Here is a 27462-nt window from a genome sequence, read left to right as displayed (position 1 = left end):
GAAGATCAGATAATTATATATATATATATAATAACATTATAAGAGGTGGCTATTAATGCTATTACTAGCGAAGAATGTTGATTGGAGGAGGTTAAGTAATGTTGGAGTTAGGAAAGGCCTGCGTGAACAGCCACGTCTTGAGTCTTTTCTTGAATGTTGAGATGCTGGGTTCCAAAATTGTCCAGCATTGACAATTTTGGCAAGAAACAATAAAGATAAGACTGGGCAATAATTCACTAGATTTGCCACATCAAGCCCAAGCTTCTTCAACAATGGTTTTACAGAAACTTGCTTCAGACTCTGTGGCATTCCCCCTTGAGAGATTAACGGTATTTATGATCTATTTTGAGATAGCATGTTTTGAATCCCAGCAGGAGGAATAGCTAGTAAAACATTTTCAGATAATTCAATAGGCAGTCAGTGCCAGTAAAATCATTAGCATGTGCTTATGTTTGAAACAAAATAAGAAATTTCAATAAAAATTTGTTTTGAAAATGAAACGAAAGAAAAACTAATGAAATTTGGTTCGTTTTTCTTTCGTTTCATTTTCCAAAGAAGTCACCAGCCTTGGTCCAACCACCCTCCCTACAGCACCCTGCTGAAAAAACAGCACCAGTACTACAAAAAATGTAAAAATTAAAGCCCTGACTTGGCCCTGCCTTATTCTTCCTCCCACCTCTGCACCCCTTCCCTGGATCCATTTTACCCCATCCGTGGGTCTTTAGAAATCTAAATTGGGCAAGAGTGATTGCCCCATTGCTCCTGCCCTGCCTGGTGGGTCCTTATTCAAAATGGTGCCAATTAGTGCCATTTTGTTCTATGGATATACAACAAGGAACCAGTAAGCCGATATGAAAATCCAAGCTAATACTATTGCCTTAAATATATGAGTTACATGATAGAAGAAAAAATTCTGTACCTTGATTTCATTGACATCTTGCTTTCTGTAAGTATTCTTGGAGCGCTGGATGCTCAGTTTATCTTTGGTACAAGGAAGTACACTTGACCTCCTAGAGGGCTGATATTGTGCTTGCAATAGCTCATATGTCAAATCAGATACAACCTGGAGAAAATAAGGCAAGGATGATGGTGTTGTTCTTTACCTCAGCATCTCTCCATGCAGATCTCCCTTACTACTTCTTACAGTGGGTACTTGGGCTTTAATTCACACCAGTGAGGAGACACAGAAATAATTTTGAGCAGAATCAGTGAATAAAAATCACATCAAATGCATCAGTGGGAAAGTGAATAAACCATCTTTATGCACATTTTCAAGCAAGCTCTCAATTGGAATTATGTAATAGTTTATTAATTAGGGAAGTGGATTCATTTGAAATGAAAGTGTAAAACATGACAAATCAACCTGTTTTTGTTTCATTTCAAACTAAAAGATAAAAGAAAATAAAAACATTTGTTAATTTTTCATTTTTGGGAAATAGTGCACACTATTAGCAAAATAGGTCATATTATTAGCAAAACAGGGTGCTGTTCTATCTCCACAGTGTATTTGTATGTTTATTTCTTATGCTGCCACCCTGTGTCATCTTGTGAGATTACTTGGGTTAGATTTTCTACAGGGTATAAGCTTTCTCTCTTGATTGGTTACTGTTTGAATGTTTCCGAACTTCTTATTGGATCTATTCCTGCTCTCTCTCTATCTCTTTCTCCTCTTCCTGTTGGTCCCATGACCAAAAGCAGCCTGTAATTGCCTCACTTCCTTTATGTTTTTCAGTTGCAAAAAGGCTCTTGGCAAGCTAATATCTCTTCCTGAATCCTTTTCTTCAAGCTCATAGAAGCATTGCTTTTTTTCACCTCACTCAGTACTATCTACAGCTTCTTCTATAGCTGTAGTTGTCTGCCTCTGACTACTGGGTTTTCAGAGATTCTCCTCACAGCTGTATCAGGTTCTGTTATCTGTGCTGCTGTAAGGTTTATGGAAGCTTGGCTTAACCTACGGGGGAGGCCCACTGCAGAGTTCCGCAGGGAAGAACCAGAGCAGGTGCTTCACCTGTACCAACCTCTTTCCCCTTGGGTTCCAGGGACCAGCAGGTCTTAGGCAAGAATCGCCTCGGAAGTGCATAAATGCAGGTCCAGGGCCAGCCTAGGGTCAAAGGCAGGCAGCAAACTGGAATGATTTATTTCCAGACAAGGGTCAAGGGTAGGCAGAGAACAAGAGACGTCAAGGTGCAGGTTAGGGTCAGATCCAGAAGCCAGTCTGAGGGAAGGCAGGGAGGTAAGGCTAGACAAGATGAGGTGGGCTAGACAAGAGACATGAGGCAGGTGAGACTGGAGACATGAGGGAAGACTAGACTGGAGAGACAAGACAAGGCTAGAACACAGAGCAGCAACACACACTACACCAAACAGTGTAGATGACCCATTGCTGAGGCAATGTGAGTGCACGGCTGCACAGTTGACCAAGAATTATGGAATTCACTTCCAGATGAGTTATAGGCTGTAACTTGTACTTGCACATTTTAGAACTAGTTAAAACTTGTTTTTTTCACACAAGTGTATGGTTTAGACCAACTGACCTCCACGTTTTAATGCACGTAGACCCCAACGTTTGCTCCCTGATACCTGTTGCGCTGGAGGTGGACTCTTGGCCTGGTGCAGGATTGGTACGGCGCTCCGGTCAGACCCGGAGAGCACCTGCCACCAGGAGGCAGAGCACAGGGGGAGACAGAAGATAGCTGGAGCTTCACCACTAGCAACCCGGGGTTCCCTCAGGTTGAGCCCTTGGTTACCCGGGCCGCCTGGTCTTAGATGGACCTCGCAGGGTCTCCTAGAGATGACGGAGTAGTCAGGCAGGTAGAGGTCAGGCTTGGAGAGGTTGGCGTAGTCAGGCAGGCAGAAGTCGGACTTGGAGAGGTCGGCGTAGTCAGGCAGGTAGAGGTCAGGCTTGGAGAGTTCGGCATAGTCAGACAGGCAGAGGTCAGGCTTGGAGAAGACAATCCGAAGTGGGAGAGGTCAGGAACTCCGAAGATACCTGGAGGCAAACAGAACGAAGAACCTTATTGCAAAGGCAAGCTCTGAGTGTCGGAGCTTGCCTTAAAAAGGCCTGGCGAGATGATGTAATCTGGGAGGAAAAGGAGCATGTGCGCACACCTGGGGAATCCCAGTGAGGAGGAGTGCAGGACCCTGGAGAGCGGCATCCCTGCTGCTGAAGACTGAACAGGCCACAGGGTGGAGCCCGACGTGGAAGCGACCTCCTGCCGTGGAGACACAGCCAGGAGCGGCTCCAGGCTGTGGGCCAGGCCGGGGATGGAGGCCTCTCGCTCCAGAAGGGACAAGGAAAGGTCGGCCGCCTCCGGCCTTCCCGGGAGTGTTGTCTTCAGCCCTCGCCGCAGTAGAAGCGGAGGCAGTGGTCCCCTGCTGTGGGCTGTGGACAGGACATCGGTGGCCCCGGCCACATGAGAAGTCGGCAAGGAGAGGTGAGGCACCACCCGCGTGCAGGATTGCAACAGTACCCCATCCTCAAGGACCCCCCTCTGAGGGTTTTGTTGATTGGAGTGTCGGATGTCCTCTAGATCATGTAATTCTGGAGACTGAGGTCCCACAGACGAGAAAGAAGGGCATGAAGATCTCGAATCTTGCCTTCCTTGAATGCCAAGAGGGACAAAAAAACCTTCATGGCTCGTTTATGCTTTTCAACGAGAGTTTCATGTTCAGCTGTTTTATGTCTCAGTTGACCCTCCAGTTGGGTAAAGACTGTTCTTAAAATATCCATTAAAGGGGAATTGGACCTGGTCTGGGTCCCCTGAGTTTTCTGACATGGAAGAGCGTTGGGTATGGCAGTAGCCACGGTCATCAACGGAGGAAATTCAGTTGGTTCCCGACCGGATTTGGAACAATGTGGTCACCACTGAATCAGTTTGGCTGATTCCCAATCAAACTGAGGCTGATGCTTCCTTAGCCACGGTAGACCCAGAGTGACCTGGTTCACTGCACTGGGTAGATGGAATATAAAAGAAAATAAGTTCAGAGTGATCTGGACGGACCTTTAGAATAAGGAGTTGGGTAGCTTGGGACACCGCTCCGTGGAGGGGGTCCCCATGGACCGAAGCTAGAGTCAGTGGAGGAGTTATTTGATACGTGGGAATTTGGTATTGGTCCACGAAGTCCTGCCGAATGAAATTGGCCCTGGCGCCGGAGTCCACAAGGGCCTGAGTAGTGAAGCTGAAGGAGGACGCCTCCACCGAGGCAGGTAGCTTGAATAACGATGAGGTCTTAGTAAGGCCGAGAGGATTGAACCCGTGATCCCTTGATGTGGAGAAGGTTCCCTTTTCTCAGGGCAGTGAAGACAGTGGTGGCCCTGATTCCCGTAATACAGGCATAGGCCAAGCTGGCGACAATGGGATTTCTCTTCCTCTGATATATGGACACGTCTTCTTTGCATAGGATCTTCGGGGTTCTCCGAGAGCAGGATGTGGTTCTTGATGGTGGGAAATGAGGTTCTCGAGCGGTTCCTCAGAACAGGCCAGTTTTCTCAGGCTCGCTCCTGGAGTTGTCGATCCAGTTTTCCCGTTAGGTCCATCAACCTTCCAGGGATGCAGGGATTTCCCGTACGGCAAGTTTGTCCTTTAGCCTGGGTGCCAGGCCTTCCAAAAAGATGGCATGTAGGCTGTTCCCGTGCCAGTTCAGTTCCGTGGCCAGCGTACGGAACTCAACTGCATAATCGGATAAGGAGTGGTTTCCTTGTTTCAGCTGCAACAAGTCGGAGCCCGTCGTGGGAAGCCTGCCAGGTTCATCGAATACTTGTTTGAAGGCAGAGATGAATTGTAGCAGACTGGACAGCAGCGGATCGGAATGTTCCCAGAGCGGAGAGGCCCAGGTCAGGGCCTTGCCCTCTAAAAGGGACAAGATAAATGTTGTTTTGACCAAGTCGTTCGGAAATAGGGCAGATTGTAGAGTGAAATGCATCTAGCATTGGTTCAGGAACCCGCAACATTGTTTGGGATCTCCCAAGTAGCGAGGTGGCGCTGGTAAGGAGAAGGGCGCTCATCCAGGGTCAGGGGTTGGCACAAGAGGCACCGAGGAAGGAAATGGAACGTTTAACCGGTTCAGGAAGCCTTGTTGGGTAGCAAGGCGATGCACATACACTACCATCTGGTCCAGTGTTGACTGGAGCTTCCCGATGACCTTGCACTCAACAAAGCCACAGAACTTGCACAATTCTTCGAGAAAAAAATCAACAACCTAACCGCCGCGTTGCACACGCCCCCTGGAATACCTTCTCTCGCCCTCTCCTCTTTACCTAAACTAACCTCAATGATCGAAGCATTCAAACCAACTTCATCACTGGAAGTAGAAAATATCCTCAAAAACCTGAAACCAACCTCACATCCTTTGGACCCGATACCACCTAATCTGCTCTTCAACATCCCAAACAGCATCTCTAAGCCAATCTCTGACATCATTAACCTCTCTTTATCCCAAGGATCAGTGCCAGACCCTCTTAAGCTCGCTATTCTCAAACCTATTCTAAAAAAAACAAACTTACCTCCTACAGACCCGTCCAGCTTCCGCCTAATAGCTAACCTTCCCATGATAGCAAAAATCATGGAAAAAATAGTCAACAAACAGCTATCAGATTATCTTGAGGAGCATAACATTCTCTCCCCCATGCAACACGGATTTCGAAAAACACGCAGTACTGAAACCTTGCTCATATCCCTAGCAGACACTATACTATTAAACTTGGAAAAAGGACAAACCTATCTTCTCACGCTCCTCAATCTGTCCACCGCCTTTGACACTGTGAACCATAACATCCTTCTTGAACAACTAACAAACATTGGCGTCAAAGGTCCTGCCCTTGATTGGTTCAGATCCTTCCTATCCAACAGGTTCTACAAAGTCAGGATCAACAATAAAGAATCTCCCCCTGTTCGCTCCAACCAGGGTGTCCCACAAGGATCTTCCCTATCTCCAACACTCTTCAACATATACCTTCTACCACTCTGCCACCTTCTCACATGGCTAAAACTATCCCACTATCTCTACGCGGACGATGTCCAAATCCTCATCCCGATCAAAGACTCTCTTCAAAAAACATTGAACCACTGGACCACCTGCCTCCAAGAAATTAACCAACTACTTTCCATGCTCAACCTGGTCCTAAACAGCGACAAAACCGAGATTCTTATCATCTCAAAGGAAATCCTCACCAAACTTCCAACGCCACCACCCACAGCTCATTCGGTCAACTCACCGATCAAATCATCTCCTTTCGTCAGAGATCTAGGCGTGATCCTAGATAATCAGTTTAACCTGAAGAACTTTGTGAACACCACCACGAAAGATTGTTTCTTCAAATTACAAGTTCTCAGAAATTTAAAAACTCTCCTTCACCTCCAAGATTTCAGACTGGTACTGCAATCCATCATCCTTTCAAAACTGGACTATTGCAACTCCCTCTTGCTCGGGCTCCCAGCCAACACCATAAAACCTCTTCAAATGGTTCAAAACTCAGCCGCCAGGATCCTCACCAACACCAAAAAAAGAGATCATATCACCCCCGCTCTTCAGCACCTCCACTGGCTACCCGTCAAGTTCAGGATCCTCTTCAAAGTCCTCACGATTATCCATAAAGCCAAACACAACCTCACATCCATCGACACCACTATTCAATTCACGCCACACACATCATCCAGACCAATTAGAAGCGCCTATAAAGACACCCTGTTTGCCCCACAAGCAAAATCAGCCCTAAGAAAGAGGGCCCTTTCGACAGCAGGACCTCATCAATGGAACGCATTACCACCGGACCTCAGGCAAGAGCAGTATCCTTCTTCCTTCAAAAAAAGACTTAAAACATGGCTATTCAGCCTAGCCTTCCCTGACTCCTAAAGCTATTCTTCCCATACTCCAGACTCTAGCCTTCATATTCTCCAAATTCTTGCAACCTCAGACTGTTAATTCCTCCCCTCTTTCTACCGAAATTCGCTCCCACCATGTTTCTTAGCCACCTCTCCAAAGCTTCCCACCGAGACATATATTTACGAGAAGTTAATTGATATGATAAGACACGTTACAGTTTACGATATGTTAAGTTATAATTCATTTCATATTTTTTATGCCTTCTTTGTTCTATGTAACGCTCCTAAGCGAATTTTGTTGTTATTATGTAAACCGGTGTGATTTGTATTCTTACAGGAACTTCGGTATAGAAAAATTAAAAATAAATAAATAAATAAATAAATATAAGTAGTCAGTATAAGTGACTCATGCTTGCTTGCTAATATAGTATTGCTATATGATAATAGTGTCTGTGGGCTCTGGTCTCTCTTCAGTTCTAGGGATCTATTGTACAATGGGTATGTGCTCTGTGATTGAGAACATAAAAACTGTATATTTTAGAATGTTTGCATGTTTGTAGAAAGTATGTGAATTACTACAAAATGAATATGAAAGAAAATGTAAAATTGTGAATAAACATTTAAAAAGAGGATTAGATTAAGATCAAAATGCTCTAGTGAAAGATAGGTCAAACTGGTTTATAAGGGTGCATGCCAAATCCATGGGGAAAATATTCAGAGTCTTCAAATACAGTTTTTTCATTGGAAATTTTCTACATTATTTAAAAATATTGGAAGGCTGTTAAAAATATTACTTAGCATTAGATGATAGAGTAAAGCAAGAGGGTTGAATCCAACTAACTTTTTTTATTTAAAAAAAATTGAAAATAAAAATTTTAAAGTGATGTATTTGCTTCCACAGGAAGTAATAGGTGTTGTTAGAATATATTTGGGCATGGATCCAAGATGGCTTTTGGAAACCTTGTCACCTGCTGAGAGCTTCTTAATTGCTATATATTGTCTTTAAAAGTAATTTCTTTTGGTCTCATGGGGAAGTGAAGGTAAAAACATGTATTTTCTCTGTTTCATCCACCCCGGTAGTCCTCAGTGATTTCAGATCAACTTGGGAATCTGGAGGAAGGATTGTTGTTGGGAGAATCTTCAGGCACGTGTTCACCGAATAGCTCCTTAGATGGGGAATTTTCGCTGTCTCTGGCATTGTAGTTTGATAACTTCAGAGCTATGACTCTTGGATCTGCAGTAGTGTCTGCAGAGCCTTGGACATCGCCGATATCTGCACTCCCAGACACCATTGGCAAGAGAGTAAGAGCAGACCCAACATATTCTCAAGTACTTTCTAACTTGGTCCCCCCAAGATTTTCTTTAGTGAAGTCTTCCAATATAACCCATCACTCAATTTTGGAAGCCATCACATCATTGTCTGCTCAACTTTCTCACTAAGGGGGTCGATTTTATAAGGAGTGCATGGCCGTCCATGTGTGCACGGTTCCCGGCACAAGCAAATGGATGCATCGATTTTGTAATATGCGCTCACCGGCACACACATGTTATAAAATCCAAAGGTCATATGCACATGCGCGCAGATTTTTAAATCCACACGTGCATGTGCGACCAACGCGCACGGGAGGGTGCTGGGGGGCGAATTTTCCCTGACCCCTACCCCCATCTAACTCTTATGTTTTTGTTTGTTTGTCACCTTGCTGCTCCTCTGGAGCAGCAGTAGATTGCACATGCTGGCTTACTGCTGGCGCGCGCTTTCCCAGGACAGTGTACAATGGCGTTGTCCCGGCCCACCCTCCCCCCTGCCTAGACCCTGCCCCTAACCTGCCCCTTTTTCAGGGCCTGGCACTTGTGCGTGTACTGGGTTTTACGCGCATGGCTGGGCCTGTTATAAAATGCGTGTTGCACATGCAAGGCTCGGCCACATACGTAGACCCCGGGTTTTACGTGTGTAGGCCTTTGAAAATTTGGCCTTATACTTTGCAACAACATGGCCAGTCAGAATCGGTTCAAAATTGCCAAAGGAATATTTTTCAGCTTGTTACTGTTAGGAACACTGCCCGCGGGTTTCCCCGCGAGCAGGCTGCACTCACCTCACCCCATGCTGCTGCCCGACACGGCACGGACGCCGCCGAAGTCGGGCCTTCCCGCGCGGCCGGAGCTGCGGACTCAATTTCCCCCTGCGGCCCCGAGGCCGCCCATCGGGTCTCCTCTTCACCGCGGCCGGAGCCGCGGACTTCCTGTCATGTTGGCCGTATTGCAAAATGGCGCCGGCTGTATGGCCGTATTGCCGTATTGCAAAATGGTGCCGATCGTATGGCCGACGCCATTTTGCAATACGGCAATACGACCCGAGTGCAGGAGGTCGCTCCCGGACCCCCGCTGGACTTTTGGCAAGTCTTGTGGGGGTCAGGAGGCCCCCTCAAGCTGGCCAAAAGTCCCTGGGGGTCCAGCGGGGGTCCGGGAGCGATCTCCTGCGCTCGTGACGTCGGGGGACAGGAACCAAAATGGCGCCGGCCGTGGCCCGAGAGTGGAAGATCACACCAGGACCCCCCCACTGGACCCCAGGTAATTTAAAACATTTTGGGGGGGTTCGGGAGGGTGGGGGATTTATTTTAAAGGGTCGGGTGGGTTTTAGGGTTGTTTTAGTGTGCCGGTTTTCCCGCCCTCCCCGATTTACGATTTAAACGATTTTTAAAAAAACAAAACCGCGACGATCAGATTCCCCCCCCCCCCCAGCCAAAATCGATCGTTAAGACGATCGATCACACGATTCACATCTCTAGTACAATGTCTCTAGCACTGGACTTAATGGTTGTTTTGAATTTGTCAGACTTTTTGGAAGAATCTACATCTGTTGAAGAGATTTCTCCATCAACCCTTTTGGTTACTTTCTTGGTTGAGTCTGATAGGGATTTTGTTTTGAAGCTTTTTTCCATAATAAATTAATTCCCTTTTTAGATCTGAAAATTAATATCTTTCTTGATGTAACCAGGGCAACACAGATGAAGAGGAAGACATTTCTTTTAAGATCTGGTGTACTACAATTAGGAGGGTTATTTTGGTTGAACTTTCCTTGTGTGTTGTTAAACTTGAGGTAATAAAATATGTTTTCTTTGATCCTATGCATCTTTCTAATTTTATTACCTCTAGTCTAGACAGAATTTGTGTTTCTCCCTCTTGCCTGGTCTTTCTCGATGGGAGATGAAAGAGTCGCTCTGGGATTCTATATGCATGTATATCTTTATATACTGATTTCCTCACATATGGAGTAGATCCCCCTTTATTGTGGACTACCAACAATGTATAAGGTTTAATTTCTTCTGTTTTGATATGGACAATGTTTATTTCTATATGCATTTATCTGTACAAGATGTTTTCTTTGTTATTATTTGAAATCTTATAAATAAAATGTTTATAAAAAGAATATATTTGGGTGAGAGTTCTTCTGATGGTGCTGATGTATTTGGGCAAATAAATATTTGTGGACATGCTTCTAGGTGGAATGAAAAGTGTTACTGGACCATGCAGAGTAGCTTCTCCTACATATCGTAAATATCTTTTTCAGGCCGTGCCAGATATTTTTTTGGGAGGGCTGAATATTCATCAATATCTCCTTTTATGAGAACTGCTGTTTGACCAACCCAAAAATACTTCTCCTTCCAGAAGCCAAAAAGAGTTTGAGTGGCTTGAGTCTATGCCCCCTTGAAAAACTAATTGCAGTCCATGTTATGAATTCTGTAGTCATGTGGGGGCCAATTTTCAGAGTTTAGGCTCCTAACTTTTGAAAATAGGCTCCTAAATTGGCCCTTTTGAAAATGTACTAGGGCTGCGTGCCTAAATTTAAGGTCCTAGTTTTATTAGGAACCTAAATTTTGCACCTTAAAAAGATGGTGGTTACAGAGGTGGAGTTAAGGTAGAGAAACAAAGTTATGAGCTTAGCACTGATTTTCAGAACTAGGCAACTAATTTAGGAGTCTAAATCTAGGCAAATAAATAGTAGACCTAAATTTAGGAGCCTAACTTTTAAGCTCCTAAATTTATGTGAATTTTCAGCTGAAAACTTAGTTACCTAAAAGGTGAATTTTTAGACCCGTGCGCAGGCATCCATGTGCTTGCGTTTCACGACGCACATTCATGGATGTGCCAATTTTATAACATGCACAAACTGACAGGCTATTTTCAGTTTGTGCCATTCAAAACAAACCAAAAAAATGGCCTCATTTGTTGCACTTTTTGCATTTGTTAAAAATGAATGCACATCACTATAAATAAATCATCTTTTGCCCAGAGCATGAAGATACCCTTTAACAGGGTCATTTATCAAATCACATTATGGCACGGAAAAAATACCATTTAGACTGGGGGAGGAGAGAGAGAAACTATCTACATGACCTCTCTAGTAGTTAGCAATTTATATCTCTATAGGAGGCCAACCTAGTAACTTGAGGTGAGGTAGTAGTGTAGGGGTTAGGGGCCACTTTTACATGCAGAGTGAGACGTACGAACAGAACAGTGCTCTCTTGTGAAGATTTTATGTCCTTCGGAGTGAGGAAACTCACACAAAGATGAGATTTGTACAATGTTCCCTCAACCTAACTTGATGTTACCCAGGTAGAGTCCCTCTCCCCTCCTACAGCTCTGTCTGTCTGTCTGTCTCTCTCGTGAAACGAGCACTTTGCAGCTAGGAAAGTGCAATTATGTAGGTATTGCGAGCGATAGTTAGGAAATTAACATAAAACATGTTCCTTTTTCTACCACATGCAATATTTTCAGCAATCTGATAATTTTAGCTATAGGCATGCAGCGAAGCTATCTGTTCTCATTTTCTTATACTTAAAATGAAGGCCAGATATAACATTACATTTTGGCATATCCAATTCTTGGTTTATCCTTCCCCCCTTTTGTTCCCGTCCACCCCCTGAAGTTATTAAACTAGTCAGAATACATTTTTTTCCAATGGATAAGAAACTCTTTCTTCATTACATATAATCCTATGAAAAATGTTATTTTAAGTAATACCCAAGCTATATTAAAAACTGCAATATTTTTTTATGAGCTACTCTGCTTTACTCTGGACAAGTCCATTTAGAAGTAAAGGAAGTGTGCACTCTGAAATACCTGATCATAAACCCTCTTGCTTTCTGCATTCACTTGGTTTTCTGTGACTTCATGATCCACATAGACCTGTGGCATGGAAACCATTTCAGATGCTGAAAGGTCAGTCTGACCAAACCACAGTTCATCTACCCTATGTGCAACCAACTTCTTCACGTACAAATAGTTGTGGGGTACCACCAAGGCCACCTCCTCTGTATTTTTCCATGGGGCTGAGTGCCAGTGGTCTAATTGGTACAAACTTTGCCTTCGTGTTACTATCTCTTCAATATGCTGCGCTGAATCCAGTTGGTTAAAATCTCCACTGCCTCCAAAGATACCCGCATCAAGTAATTTCCTGAGGAACTGGGGAAAAATAAAGACACATGTCAGTATGTGTTATTGTGAAGGTTTTCTAATAATACATAAAGTCTTATTCAACAGGGACGGTTTTCAATTCTTTGCCTCTAGAAAAAAAATCTTTATTGAGTATGATGGATAGGGCTCAATATTCAAAGATAAACATTTAAGTAAGTTAGCTGACGAAGACTTATCTGGCTAACTTACAAGGGATATTCAACAGCACAGCTATGCCACTGAATATCCCCGATGAAATCATTAATAAGCCAGATAAGTCTTAGCCGGCTAACTTTAGATCTGCTATTGAGCAGGTCTAACTTAGCCAGAGAACATAACTGAATAAGTTTGAATATTGTTACTTATCCAGCTATGTTAACCAGATAAGTAGCTCCTCCCAGAACACTAGGGGTGTGCATTCGTATTGAACATAAATGTAAAACGCTACTTTTTTTTTTTTTTAACTTAAAAAAGTGATAAGACATAAACGATCGGATTTCCAACTTATTCAATATAGCTATGTTGAATAAGTTGGAAATCGCGATTGTTGATCCAAAATAAAAATTTAAACCCCTCACCTTCCTTAATCCCCCCCCCAAAGACTTACCACAACTCCCTGGTGATCCAGCGAGGAGTGAGGACGCCATTTCTGAAAGCCTTTCCGAGGAGCACGTGACGTCGGCGCCACGTCGGAGTGACGCGGCGTCATGTGATTCCCTGCGGGTTCGCGCCGGAACGCTCGTTCGGCCCAAAAGGAACTTTTGGCCAGCTTGGGGGGGTCAGGAGGCCCCCCCAAGCTGGCCAAAAGTTCCTTTTGGGCCGAACGAGGGTGCCGGAGGGAACTCGCGGGGAATCACATGACGCCGCGTCACTCCGACGTGACGCCGACGTCACGTGCTCCTTGCAAAGTTGGTCAGAAATGGCGTCCTGACCCCGCTGGACCACCAGGGAGTTGTGGTAAGTCTTGGGGGGGGGGGATTAAGGAGGGTGAGGGGTTTAAATTTTTATTTGCACATATGGACATATACTCAACTCATTGAATTCTGTTTATGTCCATATTGACCGCAAATGGGACCCCCTTTGGACATATGGACATATGAACTTAAACTTTTGCTCTGCACATCCCTACAGAACACCTATAACCTGCCCACCACTTAGCTAGCTAACTACTTATCTGGTTAAGTGGCAGCCGCTGATCGGGACCCAATATTCAGCCGCTGCCACTTAGCCATATAAGTCCTTGCTTATTTGGCTAAGTTGCACTGAATATCAGCCACACAGAGCTTAAGCAATTTATAAAATGCCCTTAGGCAATGAACATTCAAAACTGTCAGTTATTTATGCCAGAGGGAAATACTGGTATAACATCCTAAAACAAAAATTAAGAAAATAAATATAATTTGCTATATCCTTTACTTATATCATAATACAATGACACAGCAGAATATAGTGGAAAATATACAGTACTACTTGTGACTTATTAATTATGTTCTGACAAGTATAGATGGGCAGAATGGATGGACTGTGAGGGCCTTTATTTGTTAGCTTGTTCTATGTTTCCACGTAAGTATTTATTTATTTTTATCCCTTTTCCAATAACATGTACAGTGGTGAACAACACAATTTAACAATACAATACAATTCATAAAGCACATTTGCTCTTGTGTACTTACTGGCAAAGATGCTTGGGTCATTGCAGAAGAATGTAATGTATTATTTTCTAACTTCTCTCCTTGTCTCTTTGTAATCTTCTTATATTCTTTCATGGCATCATCTATAAGTTTTACTACTATTTTGTCTGCTATGTTTTTCGCTTCCAGAGGGGTTATCATTGGGTGACTTTTCACATGATTTTCAAAAGTGCTTAAATCACACATTGACCAGTCTGACATTTCTGATGATCGCTCAAAGCTGTCACTGTGTATCTCATGAAAGAGTTCCCATTTCTGTTGCTGTTTCTCACCCAGGTGTCCAGCAGATTCCCTATCACCTCTGAACAAAGCCCTTTTACATTTCTTTTGAGATGTTTCAGAGAATGAAATCAGTGCATCACATAAAAGATTCCTGATGAGCTCACTGCAGATCTCTTTAACCAGCTTCTCTCTTTCTGCATCTTGCAAAGAATGCACATTTCTTAGCTTGTCTGCATGCCTTCCAAGAATGTTTTCCTTCTCCATCATTAAACGTGCAGCTTCTGAATAAGGTTCAGTTGGATCACCCTTCATTTGTGGCAACTCTCCAGCACCATTTACTGGCTCTAAAGACATCAAGAAGGACTGAGGGATATGTTCAATGTCAACATACTGACCTGTGCTGGGAGATCTCTCTTTAATGTCCTTTTCTGCTTGCGCAGGCAGACATGATCTAGACTTGTTTTCATTTGATGCTGAAGGGTTTCCTGTGTTGTTACATTTTTCTTTTGATTTTGGCTCCCTACATTCTTTTCTCGATTGGTCATCAACGCATTTGTAGTTTCCTGGTGAAGGTCTGTCATCATACGGATCCTCATCTGCAGAACTACTGGAGCCATCTTTATCTTCATTCAACAGATGCAAGATTTGATTAGGTCTAACAAAAACACCACAATTTTTAGCACATTTAAAGTATTTTACACCTTCATATGTCCCATCATGGTCTCCCTCTGGTTTGTCCAGTGCCACACCAGCCCAATAACCTTCAGCAAAGGATGTATGCCCTTTATATTTCAGTGTACCTGGCTGGGTTTGCTTCACAAGCACTCTGCATCCAATTTCAAAAGATAACATTGAGTCACTGTTGTCCACTTCAGCTTCAGATAGTGTTAAGAATAGTTTTGGTTGGTTTTTAAATATTTTGGCCTCTTTATTTCTAGAACTTGGAAAATCAGTGTTTGGTATACAGAAGGGCTCCATTTTTTGTAATGAAGCAGTATCTTTTCCTCTGACATATACTGCTGGGACTTTATTTTCTTGGTAAATATGTTTTGTATCCATTGGCCATCCTGAGGCATTTCCATCTTCAATGGGAGGCCCAGGCATTATCTCTGAAGAAGGTAAGGGCAGATCATCAGCCAAAATCTGGTGAGACAATAAGGTTAGCTCTTCAGTAAATTCTCCTTCCAAGGTAGAGTCTGAACATTCATGCTCAGATTCCATCATTTGGTCTGGTGGAGATGGGAAATCTTCAGTGTTAATATTCATCTCTTCACTATTTATGGTAACTACTTCTTCAGGGGGAGAAGGAAGGTCTTCCTTGGAGAACGAGAAATCCTTTTCAATAGAAAACAAGTCTTCAGTTTTGTATGAAAGCACTTCATCGACTGGAGAGAATATCTCTGACAAGGCATCTTCATCAATAGGAATTAGGACTTCATCTGAGATGAATATAACATTTTCTTCACTCTGATATTGAAGGCATTTAATGTGAGATAACAGATCTTTAGACGACTGAGAAAGAAATGGCACCATCTCAGTTTGCTTTTTGATTAAGTGTTCTGTAGTGGATTGGTTTTCATTATTCTTACCCAGGTCTGTAATGCCAGAGGAGCAAGTTTCTGTTGCTTGAAGAATATCTTTGGGACTCATCAGATTTGAGTTCTCTACAGGTGCCATTTCATCTGGTTTACAGAAAACCTGCCCTTCAGTTGAACATTTTTCATTATTAGCTGTACTATCTGAGATAGATAAGTCTATGGATACTGGTAAAGGTTTAGATGGAAGCATTTTGTCACTCGGTGTAGCATTATTGGGTTGAAGTGAAATGGTGCTTTTTAATTCTTCAGTAACTGGACTTACAGTTTTCATACAGTCTTTGAATACATGCACTCCCTCACACCAGCCAACCTCAGAGTCATTTTCAGTTTTATCCACTGGGTTAAAGGAACTGTGCTCTGGATTCTCATCCACATCAGTGAAGTTTTCACTGTAGGACAAAGAGATGTTTAATGAACCTGAGGAGTCCCAACTTTCCTCTGGATCAAACTGCCTTTCAGACATAAGCTGGTTTTCTTTGTAGTCCTCCAGGCAGATGCAGAGAGCTTCATAGGATAGTTCCTCTGATCTTCCAGTTGTCTTTTCAACTTGAAATAAAATTGGCTCTTCTTTTACTGGTATTTGAATATCCCTGTTTGATAAGGTGATGACATGCAATTCAGGAAAGGTGAAATGTGCAGAAATATTGCTTTGGTTTTCTGAATTTTGTTCAAAATCTGGTGAAGTGCCATTGTCAACAGACTTATAAAGTAGCGGTTCTTTGGAGTCGGTACTGAGTAATAATTGATTTCCTTCTTTTCCCTGCTCCATCCCAATCAATGTTTCCAGCTGTTTTTCTTCAGTGTCAGATACCTCAGGTTCACTGATGTCTGTATTTTGTATGTTCTTTTCTTCTCCTTCCGACCAGGAAACAGAACTGTCAGAAATATCAATTAGGACTGCAGATACTTTCTGAAAATCAGGGAATGAGGCATAGGATATGACGTTTTCCAATACACAAGATGAGTCCTTTGATTTTGTTGATGCAGTGGAAGATGGGTGCACCAACCATGCCTTTGGCATTGATACTTCCACAGAGGATTCCAATTGATTGCTGCTTGCATGTGCAGCTGGCTGCTCACCATCTGCAGACCTTTCCTCGCCACATCCTGCAGCTTTTTCTTTTTCTTCTTTGTTAACCATTGTGGCATCTGCAAAAACAAGGATGGATGGTTCAAGTTTAGCTGGAGACTGACACTGTGTGCTGCTGACACTTTTTCCCAGCTGCAGTTGTTGTCTCATCAGCAAAGTGCTGAAAATAAAGCTAACACTTTGAATCTGGAATAATTAGCTCTAATCAACTTAACAGCAATTGTACCAAGCTTTTAACAAATATACTGCATAAATATATATATATATATATATATATATATATCTAAGAGGATATGTTGTATAAATAGGATATTGCATTACAAAATTTGGATGATATATGCAGGCTCTGTCTCTGAAATACTATATATGCTATATATATATATATATGTGTGTGTGTGTGTGCGTGTGTGTTTATACACATACGCACATGCGCGCACATACACACACAAAAGTAATTATTAAAATAATTATCTTGCAATCAATTGGTCCTTCTCTGTCAACATCTACTATGTTGCCATGTTATTATGTTATCAGGAATGGTCTATAAAGGATAAACGTCTGCCTTTCTCAATTTACTAAAATTACATTAAATGAAGCTGAATGGAGTACAATGTAAATGAGAAATATGTCCACTTCACCGAATATCTTAATTTATTTACTAGCATATTTACAGTATACACTGTAGATATGAAAACTGTGTATTAAGATAAAATAAATAATTTTGAGAGGTCCAAGATGGCAGCAGAGTCAGTGCAGTGGCTATGAGAAGTGTACGATCTTTCCTTGAATTTGCTTTCACTGGCTGAAGAATTGTGAGGAAAAGGAAAGGCAGAGTATCTACTTATCCCTCCAAGTCCTTGCCTTCTCTTCTTGTTCCCTGAGCCACTGCTGAGTCAGCTGCACCAGTTATGGAGGTGCTGCATGAGAGTGAAAGATCATGGTCCTTGACCTCCCTCAGTCCAGGCAGCTCTAAGCAGCTACTGCTGCTGGAAGGATTTCTCTGGCTTCCTTGCAGTGCCTCTGCCTCCTCTTTTCAGGACCTGCTGTAATAGGGGCAGATGGAGGGCGATTTATTAAGGAAGAGTTCAGTCTTTCAAAGAGATGGAGATTGTGGTAAACTCACTGAATATGAAGTAAAACGGGATGGTAAATGGGAAGAATGGAGTAGAGATCGTCCTGATTCTTCATTCCTCCTCCACTGATGGAAAACTGGCCTGATCCTTGTTTGTCTCCTGCTTCTGAACAACCTCTGCCTGCCTAACCATAACTCTGCCTCACATTTCTGTACCATGCCTTAAACCTGTCAGTCAGTGATCCCAGAGTCCACTCTTCAAAGCCTGTGACACAAGGTGGACTCTTGGGAAGTTATGGCTAAATATGACTTCCGGTGATGAAGGACTGCTGAGTGGAGGTTGTCTGCCTAAGCTCCTAGGAAACCAGTGGCATTTGTTGCTGCTTCTTCAATATTTGTGGAACCATTTACAGATTCTTGCTTTAGAATTGACAAGGTTATACATGGATAATTTTGTTTTTTGGAAGACATCAGAGATGTCAGGTAAATAAAAGAGAGCCAGTTCAGAAAAACAAAGTGTGGCTGGGGGAGACAAGATGATGCTCGAGACCCCCAGCATGATGGAAGAAATTTCAGAGGTTCTGTTGAGGGAACTGACCTGGGCAATCTTGGCTGTGGTAAATGATAAGCTTCAGAAAATACAATCATTGTTAGATGAATTACATGTGAGGAACAGCACAATATGCTTATCACTACTATCAATCAGAGAGTTTTATAATCTACCGAGGGCGTAGATGTCGTTGATGTTTCCTTAGTGTAACTCCGCCAAAATAATCAAGCCCTTGAAGATAAACTCAATAACATCATAGTCACAGAAATAATGTCCATATTTTGGGTTTGCCAAAGGATCTCTAAGGTTAGGCCTTGCTTCACTGGTGTGATTGCTGGAGGTGATGGACTTTGAGGTGCATGATAGGCCATTGCTTGCAAAGCGAGCTCAATTATTGGGGTCCTAACACTGCAACTACCTCCTGACCAAGGCAAGTGATAGTGAAATATATTAATTTTACAGACAAAATGAAGCTGTTGTATGCTTACCACAAAAAGAAGGAAGTCAAGTATGAAAATTCTAAGATATTGCTTTTTCCAGATTATTTGGCAAGAGTTTTGGCTTCGTACAAGGAGATGTTGCCATATTGTTTTCAACTTTTCCAGAAAGGAATTAAGTTTTCTTTGCAGTATCTGGCTCAGCTTAAGGCTTTCCATAAAGGAGAAACAAGAAAGTTTACTGATAAAGAGGAGTTGAACGTCTTTATGGATACTGTATAGATATTTTTGAGCTCCATGAGGGACTATTTGGGCCTAATATATTTTTTTTCTTTTTCTCATATACTCCTGAGTGACTTTGGAGTTTAGTGGCATCTCAGACTGACAGTGTGATTTACACTGGAAGCTCGGATTTTTATTTTACCGGGAGATGCTTTTCCTTTTATTTTGGGCTGTCGGCTGCCGGTATTCAAAATGGCGCCGATAGCCCCTGTGACATAGTAAGGGCAAAAGCTATCGGTGCCATTTTGAATACTGGCAGGAGATCGCTCCAGGAACCCCGCTGGACCACCAGGTACTTTTGGCAAGTCTTGGGGGGGTCAGGAGGGTGGGGGGTTGTAGATACACAACTTTAAAGGGTTGGTATGGGGTTTTTTGGGGGGAACGAATGTAATTTTGACATATGAACGGATCGGGGGCTTCCGAGAATGGATGCAACAGATTTGGGCCCCTACGAATACGAATCCCGAATGGGATGAATCCATCCCTGCTGCACATCCCTATCATATAACAAACCTATGGCCCAACTTCTGATTAATGGTATGTTATCTCAGGAGTTTTTCTTGAGAAGGGAACTCATCAAGGATGCCCATTCTCCCCCACTACTTTTCATACTTTTTTTGGAACTCTTAACTACTTAATTGCACAGTTTGGATATTTTTCAAGAGATTTCTTTGGAGAAAATAAAGATTTAATTAACAAGGTCATTTATCAAAATGCGTTAGGGCATTATTGCGCGCGTTAAGGCCCTAATGCTAAGATAATGCTGTAATGCACGTGATAAATACAGCATCACGAAATGTGTATGCAAATTTAAAATTAATATTCGAATGGATTGTGTGTGCAAGTTATAAAATCAGGGGTCGGCACGCGCAAGGGGGTGCACAAGTGCACCTTGCACACGCTGAGCCTTGCTGCCTCCCCCCGTTCCCTACCCCCCCACCCCACCTTCTCTTCCCTTCCTCTACCTCCCCTGCCCTTTCCCCCCTACCTTTTTCTTTTTTTGACTTTTGTTTTTGCGCGCGCCGGCCAACTGATGACGCACAATCCCCCGCACAGCGGCAAATGGCCTCTATGCCAGAAGCCTCTGACCCTGCCCCACTCCACCCCCGGACCGCCCCACCCCACCCATGCCCCACTCATTCCCTGCCCCCCTTACCCGCCCCTTTAGTAAAGCCCCGGGACTTACACATGTAGCCAGGCCTTTTGAAAATAGGCTTGGCGTGCGTAACCTTTTGAAAATCCAGCCCACATTGGGGTAGATTTTAAGACATGCACACGGGCATACATGTGCGCACGCTACCTGGCACATGCACATCTATGCCCGATTTTATAACACGCGTGCAGCTGTGTGCGCATGTTATAAAATCGGGGTTCGATGCGCATAAGGGGGTGCCCACTAGAGCACATTGCGAGCGCCGACGCACGCAGGCTTCCCCCGTTCCCTCCTAGGCCGCTCCAAAATCGGAGCGGCCTGGAAGGGAACTTCCCTTCCCCCTAACCTAACCTTCTCTCCCCTTCCCCTAGCCTTCCCCCCCTAGCCCTACTCTAACCCCCCCCCCCCCCAAAATGTTTATCTAACCTTTTGCGCCTGTCTGCCGGCAAATGGCCGCTATGTCAGAAGCCTTTGGCACCGCCCCTGCTCTGCCCTGGACCACCCCGTCCATGCCCCGCCCTGGACCGCCCCTTTTTGCAAGCTCCGGGGTTTTAGGTACATCGCCGGGCCTTTTTAAAATAGGCCCGGCGCGCTTAACTCCCCTGCGTGTGTAAATCCTCTGGATTTACGCATGTAGGGCTTTTAAAATCCAGCCCATTGTATACCAGATTACAGCATGTGCACAGAGATGAACATTTTCAAATATTTTTACCTGGCTAACTAACTAGTTACCCGAGTAAAATTGGTGGTTCTGAATTGTCCCCTCCCCCCATTCCCATGGATAAAAGTACCTATGCTGTTTTACAGTGCAAATATTTTCATCTCAGCAGCAAAGGGCCAGGGGTGGAGGGCTGTCAAGCAACACTCAGGGATTTCATTTTGAAATAGACATTTGATGCTTTACAGTGCCAGTTTTGCACTTGTTGTAAAGTAGGTGCAAAGCCCCCAGATACAGAAATACCTGTGGCACCAGCAGGCCTGTAAATTTTCAAAGGGAAATTCTTCTGGGTCTCTAGTGCCCACAGGCCTACAAGCAATTTGAGGACATTCAGAATTGCCCGTTCAGTGACCATCATGTAAAACTTTTATACTCTGTCATTAACATCACCTACAAGAAACATGAAATAAAGTTATGAATCTGTCTGAAGAACTTTATGCATTGCTCTAGATTTGATACATGATGATGCAAGGACCTTTCTGACTATTTAGCTCAGTTGGATGTCATAAAGAACAAATAGTTTCCTTGACGTTGGAAAGTTTAACTTCTCTGTGACAGAGCATTAGGGATGTGAATCGTTTTAGGACGATTAAAATTATCGTCCGATAATTTTAATATCGTCTTAAACCGTTATGGAACACAATACAATAGAGATTCTAACGATTTATCGTTATAAATCGTTAGAATCGTGAGCCGGCACACTAAAACCCCCTAAAACCCACCCCCGACCCTTTAAATTAAATCCCCCACCCTCCCGAACCCCCCCCCCCAATGACTTAAATAACCTGCGGGTCCAGCGGCGGTCCGGAACGGCAGCGGTCCGGAACGGGCTCCTGCTACTGAATCTTGTTGTCTTCAGCCGGCGCCATTTTCCAAAATGGCGCCGAAAAATGGCGGCGGCCATAGACGAACACGATTGGACGGCAGGAGGTCCTTCCGGACCCCCGCTGGACTTTTGGCAAGTCTTGTGGGGGTCAGGAGGCCCCCCCCCCCAAGCTGGCCAAAAGTTCCTGGAGGTCCAGCGGGGGTCAGGGAGCGATTTCCCGCCGCAAATCGTTTTCGTACGGAAAATGGCGCCGGCAGGAGATTGACTGCAGGAGGTCGTTCAGCGAGGGTTCCGGCGCCTCGCTGAACGACCTCCTGCAGTCGATCTCCTGCCGGCGCCATTTTCCGTACGAAAACGATTCGCGGCGGGAAATCGCTCCCTGACCCCCGCTGGACCTCCAGGAACTTTTGGCCAGCTTGGGGGGGCCTCCTGACCCCCACAAGACTTGCCAAAAGTCCAGCGGGGGTCCGGAAGGACCTCCTGCCGTCCAATCGTGTTCGTCTATGGCCGCCGCCATTTTTCGGCGCCATTTTGGAAAATGGCGCCGGCTGAAGACAACAAGATTCAGTAGCAGGAGCCCGTTTTGGACCGCTGCCGTTCCGGACCGCTGCTGGACCCGCAGGTTATTTAAGTCATTTGGGGGGGGGTTCGGGAGGGTGGGGGATTTAATTTAAAGGGTCAGGGGTGGGTTTTAGGGGGTTTTAATGTGCCGGTTTTGGGATTTTACCGTTTTTTCGATTTTTCACGATTTTTCACGATATTTTACCCCCCCAAACGGCAACAATACGATTCCCTCCCCCTCCCAGCCAAAATCGATCGTTAAGACGATCGAGGACACGATTCACATCCCTACAGAGCATGAGGTAATGAACGTGTGCATGTCATTAATAGCTTTTTTAAATTTTTTATTTATAGGAATTTTACAATAGCACAATCATGCAATGGAAGGAAAAATAAAAAATGTTGGTACAAACATTGCTAGCTTTTAGGAAGATCTTCTTTGGAAGATTATGACTCTACATTAAATATGCAGCTGGTAATTTTATTCAAAATGTTCTTATGCCTTTGATTTGCATTAAAAAAATTAATTGGCCTTTAATATTCAAAATTTGTGAAATTATAGGGAAGCATTTATACTGATAATATTGCAAATATTCCAAATCACTGTTAAAAAGGCTTGTGCAAACCCAAAAGCTTTATTGGCTAACACAAATAGTTTACCTTGCTGGAGAGGTGTTGGAGGTTCCTGGATTTTCCATCCCGGAGCATAAGGAACTTTTGTTTCTTCATGTATCTGATCCCGATTCCCCCTGTAAGAAAATAAATAACCAATGGGAAACTAACAGGGTCATTTATCAAATTGTGTTAGGGTGAACGCATACGATAAATAACATATCGGAAGATGCATATGTATATTTTTTTAAATTTAGTGAAGTGGGAGGAGTTTTTGAAAATGAAGGGTACTTAACATTGCGTGTGATAAGGTAACACATGCTTTTGTGTATCTGAAGCAGGATATTTGAGAGAGAGAGAGAGAGAGAGACTCTGGGGAAGCATGCATATTAGTCAACTTTTTATATACTGTAAGAGGGAGCATTCTGAACTCGAGGTGAGGTTTTGGTGGTGTGCTAGGTTTTGGGGGGCAGTTATACATGCACAGTCAGAGGTACGAACAGCACAGTAGACATCAGTGAAGATTTTATGTGATTTGGAGTAATGAACATAAGAACATAAGAACATAAGAAATTGCCATGCTGGGACAGACCAAGGGTCCATCAAGCCCAGCATCCTGTTTCCAACAGAGGCCAAAAACCAGGCCACAAGAACCTGGCAATTACCCAAACACTAAGAAGCACCCATGCTACTGATGCAATTAATAGCAGTGGCTATTCCCTAAGTATAATTGATTAATAGCCATTAATGGACTTCTCCTCCAAGAACTTATCCAAACCTTTTTTGAACCCAGCTACACTAACTGCATTAACCACATTCTCTGGCAACAAATTCCAGAGTTTAATTGTGCGCTGAGTGAAAAAGAATTTTCTCCGATTAGTCTTAAATGTGTTACTTGCTAACTTCATGGAATGCCCCCTAGTCCTTCTATTATTCGAAAGTGTAAATAACCGAGTCACATCTACTCGTTCAAGACCTCTCATGATCTTAAAGACCTCTATCATATCCCCCCTCAGCCGTCTCTTCTCCAAGATGAACAGCCCTAACCTCTTCAGCCTTTCCTCATAGGGGAGCTGTTCCATCCCCTTTATCATTTTGGTTGCCCTTCTCTGTACCTTCTCTATCGCAACTATATCTTTTTTGAGATGCGGCGACCAGAATTGTACACAGTATTCAAGGTGCGGTCTCACCATGGAGCGATACAGAGGCATTATGACATTTTCCGTTCTATTAACCATTCCCTTCCTAATAATTCCTAACATTCTATTTGCTTTTTTGACTGCTGCAGCACACTGAGCCGATGATTTTAAAGTATTATCCACTATGATGCCTAGATCTTTTTCCTGGGTGGTAGCTCCTAACATGGAACCTAACATCGTGTAACTACAGCAAGGGTTATTTTTCCCTATGTGCAACACCTTGCACTTATCCACATTAAATTTCATCTGCCATTTGGATGCCCAATCTTCCAGTCTTGCAAGGTCCTCCTGTAATGTATCACAGTCTGCCTGTGATTTAACTACTCTGAATAATTTTGTATCATCCGCAAATTTGATAACCTCACTCGTCGTATTCCTTTCCAGATCATTTATCTATATATTGAAAAGCACCGGTCCCAATACAGATCCCTGAGGTACTCCACTGTTTACCCTTTTCCACTGAGAATATTGACCATTTAATCCTACTCTCTGTTTCCTGACTTTTAACCAGTTTGTAATCCACGAAAGGACATCGCCTCCTATCCCATGACTTTTTAGTTTTCGTAGAAGCCTCTCATGAGGGACTTTGTCAACGCCTTCTGAAAATCTAAATACACTACATCTACCGGTTCACCTTTATCCACATGTTTATTAACCCCTTCAAAAAAATGAAGCAGATTTGTTAGGCAAGACTTCCCTTGGGTAAATCCATGTTGACTGTGTCCCATTAAATCATGTCTTTTATATGCTCTACAATTTTGATCTTGAAAATAGTTTCCACTATTTTTCCCGGCACTGAAGTCAGGCTCACTGGTCTATAATTACCCGGATTGCCCCTGGAGCCTTTTTTAAATATTGAGGTTACATTGGCCACCCTCCAGTCTTCAGGTGCAATGGATGATTTTAATGATAGGTTACAAATTTTAACTAATAGATCAGAAATTTCATTTTTGAGTTCCTTCAGAACCCTAGGATGCATACCATCCGGTCCAGGTGATTTGCTACTCTTTAGTTTGTCAATCTGGCCTACTACATCTTCCAGGTTCACAGTGATTTCGTTCAGTTCGTCTGAGCCATCACCCCTGAAAACCATCTCCGGAACTGGTATCTCCCCAACATCCTCATTAGTAAACACGGAGGCAAAGAATTCATTTAGTCTTTCTGCAATGGCCTTATCTTCCCTAAGAGCCCCTTTAACCCCTCTGTCATCTAATGGTCCAACCGACTCCCTCACAGGTTTCTTGCTTTGGATATATTTAAAAAAGTTTTTATTATGAGTTTTTGCCTCTATGGCCAACTTCATTTCAAATTCTCTCTTTGCCTGTCTTATCAATGTTTTACACTTACCTTGACAATGCTTATGTTTTATCCTATTTTCTTCAGATGGATCCTTCTTCCAATTTTTGAAGGATGTTTTTTTGGCTAAAATAGCCTCTTTCACCTCACCTTTTAACCATGACGGTAATCGTTTTGCCTTCCTTCCACCTTTCTTAAAGCGGGGAATACATATGGACTGTACCTCTAGGATTGTATTTTTAAACAATGTCCAAGCATGGTGAACACTTTTAACCTTTGCAGCTGCACCTTTCAGTTTTTTTCTAACTATTTTCCTCATTTTATCAAAGTTTCCCTTTTTAAAATTTAGTGTTAGAGCTGCAGATTTACTTATTGTCCCCCTTCCAGTTATTAGTTTAAATTTGATCATGTTATGATCACTGTTGCCAAGTGGCCCCACCACCGTTACTTCTTTCACCAAATCTTGCATTCCACTAAGAATTAAATCTAAAATAGCTCCCTCTCTTGTAGGTTCCTGAACCAATTGCTCCATGAAGCAGTCATTTATTACATCCAGGAACTTTATGTCTCTAGCAAGTCCTGATGTTACATTTACCCAGTCAATATTGGGGTAATTGAAATCTCACATCATACGAGAAGTGCAGGGAAATTGTCAATCCTGACAGAAGACTCCAATCGGATCTCAAAAGTGCAATAAGTTTTTATTGATTCATTAGGCAGCTCCACTGATTTAAATCACAGGTAACTTTACGGCGTCCCCCGACACGGTCCCGTGTTTCGCTTACGGCTGCATCGGGAGGGCTCGCCAGCAGGAATTCACATATGAAGTACTAAAATTAAATAATTAAGAGGTCAGGATGCTATATAGGACTTACAGCCGAACAACAATACAAACAATTTAAACACCACTCTTACCTGACAGCTGGTGTGTTCAATTTTGACAGGGAGCGCACTTGCTCTGAACGCTGTCAGGTATTTAAAGAATGGCAAATGGCGCCAAAAACTACAGGTGAACCAATGACGCGGAGCTGATAGCCCCGTTCATTGGTTCCCATTCCTGTAGCTCGTCATAGCAGCATTGAATGTGACCAAGCTTAACTGTGAGATCTAGGTGAAAAGGAACCATTCTATTTCCCGATTAAGTCCTTTCGGGGTAACTGAATCTAAAATAAATTTTGTCACTCGATGGAACCAGATCCTGAATAAGTGCTCTTTGGATCTCATGGTACTTATTATTGAAACCACAAAGCACTTACAGACCTCCTTACAGGCAGATTTAGAAAAAAATTTGGATAGCATTAAACAGTCCACGCCGAGTAGCACCTTTGAGCAAGAACACTCTGAATTTCTAACACAGCTCACTAAGTTCCGGACTGACCTAAAGACTGTAAAACATCAAAAGTTTATTCGTGACGAAACAGATTACAAGTCCGGCTTTGTATACAAATGGATGTCCAAGTCTCGTCCCCAACCTTTAAGAAAAGTTACTTTTGCTCACAATTCATCTGGCGACTCCTCGGGCGAGGACATACTACCTGCACATTCACAACCTCCACACCAGGACTCCGGGGCAAGTTCCACTACGACTCTTCCAAGTTCTTCTACCTATGGGGCATCATCGCGTTATGCCTCTATAGCAACTTCTTTTTTAGATTCGGGTCAACGCCCACCGGACCCAGGCATTCCCCCCAAAACCATCCGCAACACTCGCTCTCGGGGCCGTGCACAACAGACCCCACGGACCACCCGAGCCACGAATCAGGCACCCGATCCATGGCTGTAGAACGCCCTTCAGTTTTCAACTTGTCATCACGACCGCTTTCATCACTTGAACTGACTGTGCTCACCAAAGGTTTATCATTTGTGCCCACAGTGCAAAT

At 43.4% G+C, this 27462-nt stretch overlaps 1 protein-coding gene across 1 annotated transcript in view; it reads right to left on the bottom strand.

Moving 5' to 3' along the window:
- CCDC187 (coiled-coil domain containing 187) overlaps nt 1-27462 on the bottom strand; it is a 148499-nt gene that overhangs the window by 13825 nt on the left and 107212 nt on the right. Inside the window, exons 29-32 of the mRNA XM_029611872.1 lie at nt 23136-23224; nt 13949-16935; nt 11943-12284; nt 920-1063 (exon numbers count right to left, since the gene is read on the bottom strand). Coding sequence (XP_029467732.1) covers nt 920-1063; nt 11943-12284; nt 13949-16935; nt 23136-23224 — 3562 coding nt within the window. The remainder of the gene's footprint in view (nt 1-919; nt 1064-11942; nt 12285-13948; nt 16936-23135; nt 23225-27462) is intronic.

The sequence above is a fragment of the Rhinatrema bivittatum genome, chromosome 8 (assembly GCF_901001135.1).
Source record: "Rhinatrema bivittatum chromosome 8, aRhiBiv1.1, whole genome shotgun sequence".
NCBI lineage: Eukaryota > Metazoa > Chordata > Amphibia > Gymnophiona > Rhinatrematidae > Rhinatrema > Rhinatrema bivittatum.
This window is presented reverse-complemented; position numbering and strand designations above follow the sequence as displayed.